The following is a 13,791-nucleotide window of genomic DNA, read 5'->3' as shown; positions in this document are numbered from 1 at the left end:
TGATCAATGTTCCACATGAGTACCTGTTGCATTTTCTCCATCAACCTTTTTTTTTTTTTTTTTTTTAATGAAAAACATTATTTTCCCTGACGATAGGAGACCATCCACTGAACTCTATGGTTAAGTTTTGAAGCCACAGCCCCGCGCTTCGTAATCCACACACCAAGTGACTCATATCGCGTGCAGCCGGTTTGCGTGAAGATGGTCGGGATTATTTCCTCGCCTCGGATTTCGTCTCCACGCGTGTTTACGCTCATGTCTGCTGCACGGCTCTGGCTCCCAGCCACCCAACGGTATTTATAGCCTTACAGCGGCGACCAGCAGCACTCAAGGAGACACCTTCATTGGGGCATCAAACTTGGACTGTTAGAGTGGCAGACAGACAGACAGGGGCATGGATTTAGGATCCAGTTTAGGATGAAGGAGCGCACCGCACCTCTGGTAAGTCAATCAGATCCATTGATCAGTGCATGGGTTCATTGATGTTTTTTATGCGGGGCTCCTTGTCAGGCGGGTGGTGCTTCAATCATCCAGTGTGCAATTTAGCATTGTATTTCCATACTTCTAAGTGCTGCTTTGTTTCTCCCTCCTCCACTCTCCACACGTAACTCCACAGGAACAAAGAAGCGGCAGCCTAACTAACAATACCCGTTAACTGGCTAGTTAATGCATTTCCAAGGCGATTGTCGACGTGCAGCTGACGTGTACAAATTGGACGAAGGGGGGCGCCTGTTGTTTTAGTGGGCACTAATTAAAGGAGATCACAGCCAGGGAGCTGAAATTTGAATGAAAAAACAAGAACTCCTCCACACATGTGTTTTCACTTTAACAGATAATGCTTGCATATCCATTAAAAGATTATTGGTTTATTCTTGTTTGAATAAGTGTCCCACATGGGAGGGATCCACCCTCTTGTATAGTGTGTAGCCTGTTGATATAAGCAGCCTTGACCTTTAATTGCCCCTCATCTGTGGCTCCACAGCAGACTGATAATACCACCTACAGAACCATCTTTTGTGCTACTGTCAGAGCCAGCCCACTGCTGAACAGCATAAAGGTGCCATCAGACTGCCCTTCTACATATGTGTGCTGACCTTGCAGCTTGCCAGCTTTCACAGAGGCGCTGCTCCAGTGTTGGAGGGCAGAGCTCAGCTCAGGTTGTGTCCAGTTCATGTCTGAGGAGCCCCTGCTGCTGATGATGAGTGAGTCACCGAACGCTTTTTTTGCTTGAGCTCCTCCACACTCAGTCATCTTCCTTTCAGCTTCCAGCTCAATGGAAGCGGTCTTGTTTTGTCTGCCTCCTGACTGACTGGCTCCATGCAAACTTGCTGTTTTTCAGTCTTTTGACACTCAATATGACCCAAAAAAAGAGAGAAAAAAAAGCTTCAAATTGTTTATTTTTAGCTAGATTAAAACTGAAAAAGACAAAACACAGTCTTCACTGTCAGTGGTGGTCCTTGCATAAATGTTACCCTGGGCAAGCCCCTTTTTCTGTGCCCAAGAATCACAAAAACAATGAAGATTCATGAATCTCAGACTGTGTTGGAAAAAAACAACTTTGAACTTTTGCTGTTTAATTTCAGCCCAGAGTATTTCAAATTACACTGAGTTACTCCTCTAATTTAGCACTGAATCAGATACAGACTTCAAGATAATTAACCAGCTGTGGTGTACAGACATATTTTCTGGCACAACATAGGGTTGGGGTTGTTCACATGTGCCACCTCCTGACACAATGGTCCTCTGAGCAAAGAGCAGAATTACCAATTTCAGAATCCACAGAGCCTGTATAAGACTGTATGGGTCCATAAGCAGAAATAGATATTTGTGGGCCTCATTTCCTGCCATCACAGTTAGATCACCAATTAAATTGTCCAAGCAAGATTGTTTGCATGTTGTGAATTCAACACTCCTAGTTTCATACCTTGCTAGCAATTAAGTTGACTCTTTCACTTAATGTATTTTGCTTGACCCTTAGTTTACTTTATTTAGTAAACAAATATTAGTAAATACAGGTGCCCCTAATTAACGAGAATACAATCAAAAAGTTAATTTATGACTGTGGTGCATGGCGTAGTGGTAGAGTGCACAACCCATGTATAGAGGTCTTAGTCTTCGACACAGCCTCCGCAGAAATAAATAAAGAAAGGCCACTTGTGCTGCAAAAAAGTTAATTAATTTCACTCCCTTTACTTTAATTATACAGAGTATTGAATTTCAAGCATTTATTTAGTTCATTTTGATTATTATCACGTACACCTAATGAAATGTTTAAATAAGTTCTGTTTCATAATACTCTCAAGCTTGCACTTGTCCCTTTTGCTTCTGCAGCCTTTTCTCTCACACCTTCTCCTTCCACACAACTTTCCATTAATATGCCTGGTTACAGGCCTCTGTGAAAAGGCAGCTTACCTAGCAATGACCGTGGCTTAAACACCTTATGGACTGTGAGCGAATAGTATTGCAATTTCCTTTGCAATACTGGCTGATCCCAAATGAAGCTCACCTTTTTTACCTTGACAAAAATCAGACAAAGGTTAGGAACCCTTGCATTGATGCCTAAATGGGAATAATCTTGTAATTCCTTTATTTGCGTTTGGATTTAAAAGTACTAACTCTATCAAAGAACATTCATAACTTGTTCATTTCTCCTGTATGTGTTAAAGTGGCTAGACAAGTAAAAATTCCTTAAAACTGAAAAATACTGTATCAACGCTACAGACACATCAGCAGGAAAACAAGTCTCTTCAGCTAAATAAAGGAAGTTGGTATGTGCACGACAACAGTACACAGTTATAGCGTTTAACACATTGAAGTTAAATAAGGTAATTAGAGCTAATCACACAGTGCAACGGAAACTACTCGTTTATCAATCATTAGCTGATATTTGGGAATAATGCTAAACATTTGCACACAAAAAAATACATGTAAGGATCTCCCAACAGAAAAGGAAACATTTTTAATAAATAGTGTTCTTAAAATCTGTTTGATAAGTTCATTTAAAAAGATAGATTAACCTGTGGTCTTGTTTAAAAGATAAAAGTTGTGATACCCTGAGCACAACTTGAACCTTTACTTCAATCTCTTTGCAAGTTGTTGAGGCATTTCAGTCAGGACCAAAACGGAAAAAGTCCTTCCACTGTATCTTGTCAGTGTTTCTCTAATTAGTATTGCAATAATTCCCTCATCATCTTCTTCTTTTCTTTTCTCTTTAATCCCCATTTGTAGAAGTGTGGTGAACCTGCCAAATTCCTGACCGCTGCAAATATGCTCACCAGTTCAGACCAGTCCCTCTCCCTTTCCCTCACACCAACTCTCCACTCTCCACGTTGTGGACACACTCATTTCCAGTCTTCTCTGTCCCTGCCGGAGCCTGAGGACTGGAGGAGGTCTGTCCCGGCTGCCCGCCCTGGCCTGGCTCAAGGAGCGCGCTCCTGCTCCCTGCAGGTCCCTCACGGCGGCCCTGAGAACCTGGGCCTGCCCCCTCGTGCAGCCAGTTTCGATGTGCCCTACAGTCAGGAGGATGGCTCGTCCGATCAGGGCTCGGGATCCCTCAGCCCCCACGCTGCGTTACGACGGCGTGGGGGTCTCGTGGAGCAGAAGGACATCATCATGGCCCACCAGGCTCATAAAATACAGAGCACACCGCAAGCGCGCAGGAAGGAGTGGGAGTGAGTATAAAAGAGATTCTGATTCAAAGGATTCCTTTTTAAACTGTGAATGCAAAGATGATAAATCTGCAAGGAGTAGGATGAAAGCCCCAATGTAAAAAAAATCACACAATCATAATACACAGTTTCACCTATTAACCTGTAAGTTACACCTACAAGGAGACAGATTTGGTCAAAAACATGATCTGAGCCTTATTATAGACAAGTTTCTTCATGACAGCCTTGTTCCATGTTTCTATTAAGTCCTAAAAATGAGCAGACGTGAAAAATAACAGGGCTGCTGAGCTGGAAATACAATGTAAGCCAGTACTGACAGTGATAATTACGTCTGCAACTCCTACTGCGACGTGTCTGTCTGTCATCAAAATAGTTAGATGCGACACCCTACAGCCTCAGCCGATACTTAATACACCAAGAGATTTCCATGTTTACTAAAACCATGGCAATTAAATGGTTAATTTATGGCTAAATCACTCCTAAGGACTTTTTAAATGTGTTTTGGGTTTATGAGCATCTTTTTTGCCGTTACAATCCCAAATAGTAGGAGGGCAAGGGAGCATTTCTAGTGCTGGTAGAGATCGAAACTGGATGCAATCAAGTACACAGAAACCTAAATTAAAATTATTTTTCCTTAGAAAAACTAAAGAACCAGGCTGCTTTCAGTCCATTGGTTTTGTTGATTTCACTGGGTGTGGAGCACTGCGTATAAACTGTATGTACATAACCGTTACATAAAAGGTATACATTTCTATAATATTCCTGATGTGACCTGGTGATTGCTGCAGAAGTTTGAAAATCTAACAATATACACAGCCAGACTATATTTTCAGTGGTTTTTAATTAAATGAAAGTGAAATAGTGTTGGATTATGTACAGCGAAATTCAGATTTAACTTAAAACTAAACATTAGTAATACCTCAAAAAGTATGTGGGTAAAAGGTTTAAATGTTTTTTGGTTTTTGTGTTAGGTCCAGTGGGCTTTTTGAGTGGATTTGCATTTCTTTATCTTAAACTTTAAGTGTACATTCATGGGCTAATGTCTGGGCATTTTCATTAAGATTTCACTAGTACAGCTAAGATCTTTCTCCATAAATGATCTCACCACTCACACCACATTTCTACTGTCTTTTACAGATATGCTCAAATTAAGTGATGCATTGTCACAAACCATAACACATTATATGTAGAACACAAAGTTTATTTTTGTTCATAAACACCCATACAATATTTCTCCTGCAAATAGTCAACCATTTTATTTTAATCAGCTAATATTTATTTTGTTGCACCTTTTCAGTTTACACCTGTGTAAGTGCTCTCCTAATATTGGAGTGGTAAATATTTATGCGGAATTGCAAAAATATTCTTAACCCTTCATTTCTTTCTACTTTTTCTCATATTGCATCCACTAACTTCAACATATTTTATTGGGATTTTATGTGATAGACCAACACAATGTAGTGCATACTTGTGAAATGGTAGAAAATAATGCTTTGCTCTCAAGCAGTATTGCAAATACAGTTCTGAAAAGTGTGGTGTGCATTGGTATTCAGCTTCCTGAGCCAGTACTTTGAAGAACTTTTTAAAACTGCAAGTCTTTTGGGGTATGTCTCTACCAACGCATCTATAAACTGACATTTCTGGTCATTCTTCTTTGCAAATTAGCTCAAGCCCAGTCATACTGAATGGAAAGTGTCTGTGTACACCTTTTTTGAATCTTGCCACAGACTTCAATTGGATTTAGGTCAGTACTTTGACTGGGCCATTTTAACACATAAATTTACTGATTCTATGTGTCATTGTCCTGCTGGAAGCTGATCCTTACATTTTGGTCTCTTTTGACCAAAGCACCGTCTTCCTCATGTTGTCTGTTTCCCTTAACATTATTTTAAATCTGCAAATGGGACTTATTTTAGCTTGCTTTTTGTAAAGAAAAGGAAGAACCATGTATCCTTTTTCATTTTATGTATTATTTATAATATGTTGTGCAACTATTTGTTGGTTTATCACATAAAATCTAACTAAAAGAGTTCAAGGGGAGTGAATACCTTTGCAAGGCAATGTACATCCACAAATGTGTGAAATGAATTGATTAGATTCGATCATCTGCAACTTTGTGACTTTGCAATAAACCTACCAATTGTCTGAGTTTCCTCCTTTTAATCACAATCCATCCTATTTTTTAGAGTTGACTCAGGAATATTTTTAAGTCTGATGTGCCTCAGCCATTGGTTTTCTCAATTTTGTATAAGTCGCCTTTGCTGGCACCATAATAAAATTCAAGAGACTTTGTCTCTCGTTCTTTAAATAAAACAGGACACCCACTCACCCAATTGGCATATCACAGGGAACTGACTCTGATTTCATCTGAAAAATAACCAGTGAAACATGACAGTAACATCCAGATTGTTAATGTTGGATCTCATTACCTTGGAAAATAAATGATCAGAAAAGCAACATTTTTTTTTTCACTTCTGGTTTGCCATGAGGACAGGGTAGACGTCGCGACGGGGGGCTCTGAACAAATCAATCTTTTAATTAAATTCACCCCACAGACTGCTACTTTTTCACCACCCGTCTTTACAATAATATCTTGGTTAGTGTTTTGAACATTAATTATCCACCAGTGATGGCTTGTAAGAACCCGAGAGGAAGTAAGAAGGAGGACGCTAGCTTAACGCTAGAGGCTATCACCGTACTGCTTCAGCAACACCGGGAGGCTCTGACGTCTGAGTTTAAATCCTCAGCCAACATGCTTAGCTCCAAGCTAGAGCTGCTGGAGGAGAAGGCAGAGCGGGTCTCCTCCTTGGAGCTTGCAACAGAGGATCTGAGCCAACAAGTAGCTAGCCTCGAAGACTTATGCGCTGCTCTCTGTGAAGATAACGCCAAGCTAAAAGACAAAGTGACTGACCTGGAGAGCCGCAGCAGGTGGCAAAATATCCGCATCCTCGGCCTGCCCGAAGACGCCGAAAGCGGGCGCCTCTCTAATTTCTTCTCCAACCTACTCTGCGAGTTGCTTGGGAAGGAGATCCTCCCAACCCCACCAGAGCTGGATAGAGCGCACCGCTCTCTCGCAGCGAAGCGGCCTGCAGGGCGTCCGCCTTGTCCGGTGATCCTTCGCCTACATTGATATCTGACCAAAGACCTCATCATCCGGGAAGCCAGAAGGAGGGGAATCTCGACTACCAAGGCGCATCCCTTTGCATAGTGGAGGACTACAACCCAGATGTCCTTGCCCGACATGCGGAGTAAAAGGCCACCATGGCGGAGCTCTACAAGCGGGGCTTAAAGCCAGCTCCTCTCTTCCTGGCCCGGCTTCGCATAATGCCACCGAGCAGTGCCAAAAAGTTTCTTGGCTCGGTGGAGGAGGCTCAAAAGTTCATCAAAAAACTCCCAAAACCATCGGAGGACCCATCAATGAACAGCGTTGCTACTTAAATAGTGATGCTGTATGTGAGATAACAAACCACGCGTGTATTGAGGGTCTGCTCCAAAGGCATGCGGGTGGCTGGTTTTTTTTTTTTCTCCTCAGTGTATAGCTGATTCTGTTAATGTACCATGCTATCTTATCACCGGAGGAAGTACCTTGCCCGTTCTTTTGGTTCGTATTGATCTTTATTTATGGGAGGCTACCTTAATAAATACCTGTTTGTGTCCCAGCAACAGCTAAATAAGGACTGAAGCCTCTTTTCATCTTATGCCTTATTGTTATTCTGAGTTATTTTCCAACAGTACTACTCTTCTAGGGTGATCATGGTGACCATTAAAGGGTACCTCAGAATGAATATTACTGTGGGGGGTCTACACCTATGTTGTACCCACTAGGAGCAGTGGTAAGTTTGCGATAGGTAGTTCGGTTTTTCTGAAGCCAAGGTTATTAGTCTTCGGAAGATTAAAACATAGAATGCTAAGTTTGGAAAGCTTGCTGCCATTTTGTTTTGTTTATTTTGCTTGGCAGCCATTTCTGTTTGGAGGGATGTTTTGGGTTGGGTTAAGGTCGCTGCCAGGGGTCTCACACTGTACCATAACTTTTTCTTCACCTTTTTTGCTTCAATCTCTGCCTTCCGTATTTCCATGTCATACCTATTACAGTAGGGTAGCACACAGACTTTACTTTTGAAAGTACAGTATATGATTCAGTCTTTAAATTTTTTGAGTTGAAATGTTAAAGGTTTAAATCACCCAGTGAAGAGAAGGAAGGTCTTCTCACATATTAAACGATTCAATGCAGATGTGGTGTTTATGCAGGAGACTCACATCAGGAGTTCTGATGGCGGGCGCCTCCTGTCATGCTGGAGGGGACGTTTCCATTCCCATTTTCAGGTTAAGGCACGAGGGGCCTCCACAGGCAGCCAGAATGTCCCATTTGAGGCTGATGAGGTGGTGGCTGATAAACATGGCAGATTTGTTATAGTGAGTGGGAAATTGTACGGTACTCAGGTTGCTTTGGTGAATGTCTACGCCCCTAATACAGATGATAAGAACTTTTTTAAACATCTATTCTCTTCCCTACCAGATCTTAATAAATACTCACTGGTCATGGGGGGAGATTTCGACTGCTGGCTGGACCCAGATTTGGACCGCTCATCCATTAAAAGCAGTATCATAAGCAAGTCAGCATCAGTTATCCTAAACTTTCTATCTGAATTCGGACTGTGTGATGTGTGGCACGCTTTAAATCCCGACAAGAGGGACTACTCATATTTCTCAAATGTACACAAAACTTATTCAAGAATTGATTATTTTATCATTGATACTAAATGTCTGCCATAGGTCAGTACTTCTGACTATCAAAGCATAGCCATTTCAGACCATGCTCCAATCACTATGTCCCTGTCTCTTCCTCACCTTCCCCTAAGAGCTGGACCGTGGCGTTTTAACTCAACCTTGCTGTCAGACAAAAACGTCCAGAAATTCATTCAAGATGAGAAAAGTTTCTTTTTTGCTACCAACTCCTCCCAAGAGATGTCCAGCCTTGTAGTATGGGATGCCTTTAAGGCCTATATCAGGGGCCAGATTATAGCCTACTCAACAAAGATTAAGAAGCAGTCCACCCATGAACAGAATAACCTATAGCAACAAATCAAAGAGATTGATGTAAAATACTCTCACAATCAATGTCCAGAACTTTCCAGAAAACGTGTCAAACTTAAAGCAAGTCTTGACCTGCTGACAACACACTCAGCTGAACGTTTGCTCTCACATGACAAATCCAAATTTTATGTGCACAGTGACAAGCCTGACAAACTATTGGCAATTCTGCCCAGGGGCTCGAGGGCAAGGCAGACCATTTCTAAGATTCGAAAACAAGATGGCAGTACAGTCACTGATCAAGGACAGATTAATGATGCATTCAGGGACTTCTATAAGCAGCTCTACTGCTCAGAATCACAGACTGATTCTAGCATGATTGATAATTTCCTAGCGAAACTTTACATTCCTGTAATCTCACCAGAACTCAAAAATAGGCTAGACGAACCCATCTCTCAGTCAGAAGTCTCCCTAGCAATAGCCTCAATGCAATCTGGCAAATGTCCAGGCCCGGATGGTTTCCTCTCAGAATTTTTCAAACAGTTCTCAAATCTACTTTCGGTTCATCTTAGTTCCACCCTTACCCATTGTTCTAAGCAAGGATCTCTCCCTAAGTCATTCCACGAAGCCTGTATCACACTTATTGCAAAAAAGGGGAAGGACCCATTGGAATGCACCTCATACAGACCTATTTCTCTCCTGAATACAGATGTCAAAATCTTGGCCAAAATTCTTGCCTGTAGGCTTGAAACCGTTTTACCAACAGTTATTTCAAAAGATCAAACAAGTTTCATTAAAGGTAGGCACTCATATTTTAATGTTAGAAGGCTGCTTAACATTGTTTATTCCAGCGCCACAGACTCGGCTGAGTGTGTTGTCTCTCTAGATGCCAAAAAAGCATTCGATAGAGTTGAGTTTGATTATCTTTTTGCAGTCCTCAATAGATTTGGCTTTGGGGGAAAATTCATCTCATGGATTAAACTGTTGTACCAGCAGCCATCTGCTACAGTCCGTACCAACTCTCAGACCTCATTTAAGTTACAAAGGGGCACCCGTCAGGGCTGTCCTCTACACCCCCTGCTTTTTGATCTGGCCATAGAGTCCCTTGCCATTGCATTGAATGCCAGTAGGGAGATATCTAGTATTTGGAGAAATAACATGGAGCATAAGGTGTCGCTTTATGCAGATGATCTTCTACTTTTTATTTCCAAACCATCAACCTCATTACCTTTCGCTCTCGATCTGCTGAGCCAATTCGGTTGGCTCTCCGGGTATAAGCTGAACCTTACCAAGAGTGAGCTTTTCCCTCTGGGCGATAATGCAACTATATCAGACTTTGCCAACTTGCCATTCTGAATTGAAAGACAAAAATTTACATATTTTGGTGTCACAGTGACAAAAAAACTTATTTAAAGAGAATCTGATTCCCTTGCTGAACCAAGTGAAGAGATCCCTCACAAAGTGGACGCCACTCTCCATCTCCCTTGTGGGACGTATCACCTCAATTAAAATGACTATACTACCCACATTTTTATATCTCTTTCAGGCACTACCTATTTTTATCCCCAATGTGTTTTTCAATGAGTTGGACTCAATTTTTACATCTTATATATGGCAGTGTAAACGTCCAAGGCTCAACAAGTTGCAACTTCAAAAATCTAAAGAGGATGGGGGGGTTTGCCCTTCCTAACTGTCAATTCTATTACTGGGCTGCCAACCTTAAATGCCTAGTATTCTGGTATTTTTACCATAACTCAAGTGACCGTCCTGATTGGGTGACTATGGAATTATGCAGTGACAACATCATATCCATCCCAGCCATATTTTGTTCCCCACTTCCACTCTCTTCATCTAACTCTATTCTAAATCCAGTAGTGAAACACTCACTGAAAATATGGGGCCAGTTTAGGAAATACTTTAAACTCCACAATTTTTACCTCTTGAGTCCAATCGCATTTAATCATTTTTTTAAACCATCTGTCCAGGACGGAGTGTTCTTGGAGTGGCACAAGAAAGGGCTTACCCATTTTAAGGACCTTTACAGAGAGAAGAAACTGGCGTTATTTGAACAACTTAGCAGTAAATATGAGTTGCCTCAGTCTCATTTTTTTAGATATTTGCAAACCAGAAACTTTATTCAATCGCATCTCCCAGGCTCAATTTCATTGCCAGATGGCACGCTGTTGGAAACCATCCTTTTACTGAACCCGACACGTAAAGGGCTGGCTTTATAATAAAATGCTAAACATGACAGAGACCTCCTCACTCAGACTTAAAGCTTCATGGGAAGAGGACTTGGATCTGGCTACACTAGATGAGACATGGGCCTCTATACTCAAACTTGTGAACACATCATCTCTATGTGCGCGCCATTGTCTCATTCAATTCAAAGTGGTACACAGAGCCCACTTCTACCAAATGTAAACTATCTCGTATCTACCCAGAGATCTCCCCATACTGTGACAAATGTAAAACTGCCGAAGCCACACTGATTCACAAGTATTGGTTCTGCCCCAGACTCGGCCGGTTCTGGATGTTTTTTACACCATGTCCAAGTTCCTCAGATCACCAATAACACCTCGTCCTCTCTTGACTCTCTTTGGTTTCAGTAGTGAAGAGTTGCCTGTACCAGCTCCTAAAAGACAGGAGCTGGCATTTTGTTTTTTGCTGGCAAGGCGCACAGTTTTGACCAGATGGGGGGGTGCTGCTCCTCCAACTCATGAGCAGTAGCTAAATGACCTTATGTCCTGCTTGAGACTGGAGAAAATCAGATGCTCCCTTCAGCATTCAATTGGGAAATTTGAAAAAACATGGGGCCCCTTTCTTGACACATTCCAAAATGTATAATAATGTTTCAGGCTAATAAACTTTTACTAAAATGTGCTTAGCCCCTGTCAGGGGTACAGATGCAGAACGTGGAACCACCGGGCAGTGACATGAGGGAATGAATGGGATTACTTTGTAGGAATTACTTTTCTGTATTGTATCTTATTCTATAATTTTGTGTTTGTTAAATGAATATTACCTTGTATTTACAAATTGTATGTATAAAAGGAAAAATTTCAATAAAAAGACAGTAATTAAAAAAAGAAAAGCAATTTTTCCTTACTAGTTTAACAGGTTTTTTAAAAATATATTTTACATTTTTTCATTAACATGCAAGCCCCAGCAGGATTTAAAATATTCTCCACATCATATTTTGGGAATGGAATGTGTTTGCAAATGTATTTGCTCCAATTATTTATATGTATTTTTTAATCAGTTCTCTTCACTTTCTTCAGCAGATTTTGTTTCTGTACTTTCTCTAAACAGATTTCTGTGTGTAATTAATGGTGGAGCTCTTGATGCTTACCTGTGAACCTCTGAACTCCGGACTGGAATCGGTTTGATTATCTACCTCTCACCACTTGAATGTGAAGAGGCACTGTATCAGTGTAACCTCTAGTCACACAACATAACAACACCCTACCTCCTTCTTCTCCTCTTCAGATTTCTATTTACTCTACTGCACCTCCTCTCCATTTCCACTTTATTGCTGTACGCTCATTTTAAGTCTGTGTCCTCCACAAGAACAGCTACAACACGTAGAAAAATAAAAATAAATCCAAAAAGACACCTAAATACATGATTAATGAATATTTTTTGTGATGGTCCATAAATGTATTGTGGTTATTTGTCCATTAGGGGATGCTAGGGAATCAAAGTAGAGCTGATGTGTGATGAAGCAAGCAGTAGAGTTTTTGAATGCTGCTGAACTTTTTCTCAGAATGTTAAAAGGCTATTAACACTCATTAATGAGTAATATGACATGTTTGTAGAACCGACGTTTGAACGTGTGAGAATTCTGTTTCCTCTCACAGGCCTTTTAATTGAGATTTCTGCACATTTATCCAACATTCTGACCCAAATTTGGGTGTTACTAAACAAATTTGGACTCTGGTTCTGCTTATATAAATATGCCTCATAAACCGACAAGGCGTTGCGCCAATCTGCGGAATATACGGAGCCATTATTAGAGGAATCAAACTGACATAACTCAGAAGAGAGAGTGTCTGTTGCTAGGGAACAGAGAGAAAAATAAAATACTAAAACCACTCCAGTCAATGTTGGGTGAAAGCCTGTCTGCAATTATATAAATGCCCTTCAGAGCTCTGGCACCAAGTGCCATTAACGTTTCAGCTCTCCATGCATGTCACCTGTAGCCAGACTTCCTCTGTCTTCCTCTCTGCATGCATGATGTTTAAGATGTGACTCCTTACTGCTTGTTTGATCAAAATATAAGACTGTAAATCTAATTCAGCTATAGCAGCTGGCTTAATCTTTCTCAAAGTCTGGTAAGGCCCAGGCAAATGTATTAAAGCTTTTTGCTCTGGTAATGGTGCTATTTTTGTACTTCTGTGAGTAGGCTGCAAACAAAAGCCAAACAGTCTTAAAGCAGGCTGCACCTGGTCATCTGCATACTGTTGTTTGGAGCATCACTGTGATGACGGTGCTGTGCACAAGTCTGTCAGCTTCCTCCCTGCAAGATGTCCAGTGACCCTGATTGGGAGGTGTACTCATGTTTGTGTGTTGGGAGAAACAGATTTCTGTAGGATGAGGTTGCTCTATTGTGCAACATGGCTTTTGTTGGCTGAAATGAAAAGAAAGAAGCAGGAATTCAAGAGAGCTATGTAGCTATGGAAACAACAGCAAAAGAGCGAGCTGGAGACATGAGCGCAGGGAGATTTATGTGCTGTTGGCAAAGATGGACAAATATTTTTGTAAGGCAACACATGAGATGTTTTTTTCTTGTAATGTGAGCATACAAGAAGTATTCACACCCTAAACCTTTCCACATTTTGTCATGTTACAACCACAACCTTCACAGGTTTTATTGGGATTTTTATTAGGGCATAATTCTCAAGTGGAAAGAAAAAGATCAAATGTTTTGACAACTTTCTTTAAAAACACTTATTAGGTACAGTCAACTTTCTTTAAAAACACAGATTAGGTACAGTCAGATTAGACAACATGTTGATTGGGTTCTAGCTGTATGTTTAATCTTATTGTCCTCCTCAAAAGGTGAACTTCAACTTTGATCTCATCTGAACAT

The 13,791-nt window shown here is 41.0% G+C and overlaps 1 protein-coding gene across 7 annotated transcripts in view; it reads left to right on the top strand.

The window, feature by feature from the left end:
• The window catches only part of LOC124869796 (voltage-dependent R-type calcium channel subunit alpha-1E-like), a 101,854-nt gene continuing 88,063 nt past the window's right edge, over nt 1-13,791 (top strand). For 6 of the 7 annotated variants that reach the window (XM_047367927.1, XM_047367929.1, XM_047367932.1 and 3 more), the window contains exons 1-2: nt 1-441; nt 3,229-3,671. In XM_047367927.1, the coding sequence (XP_047223883.1) occupies nt 418-441; nt 3,229-3,671 (467 nt within the window). In that variant the 5' untranslated portion in view covers nt 1-417. Of the gene's footprint in view, nt 442-982; nt 1,203-3,228; nt 3,672-13,791 lie in introns of all 7 variants that reach the window. The other variant, XM_047367930.1, reaches the window with a different exon arrangement.

This window comes from Girardinichthys multiradiatus, chromosome 6 (genome assembly GCF_021462225.1).
Source record: "Girardinichthys multiradiatus isolate DD_20200921_A chromosome 6, DD_fGirMul_XY1, whole genome shotgun sequence".
In the NCBI taxonomy this organism is placed as follows: Eukaryota; Metazoa; Chordata; class Actinopteri; order Cyprinodontiformes; family Goodeidae; genus Girardinichthys; species Girardinichthys multiradiatus.
This window is presented reverse-complemented; position numbering and strand designations above follow the sequence as displayed.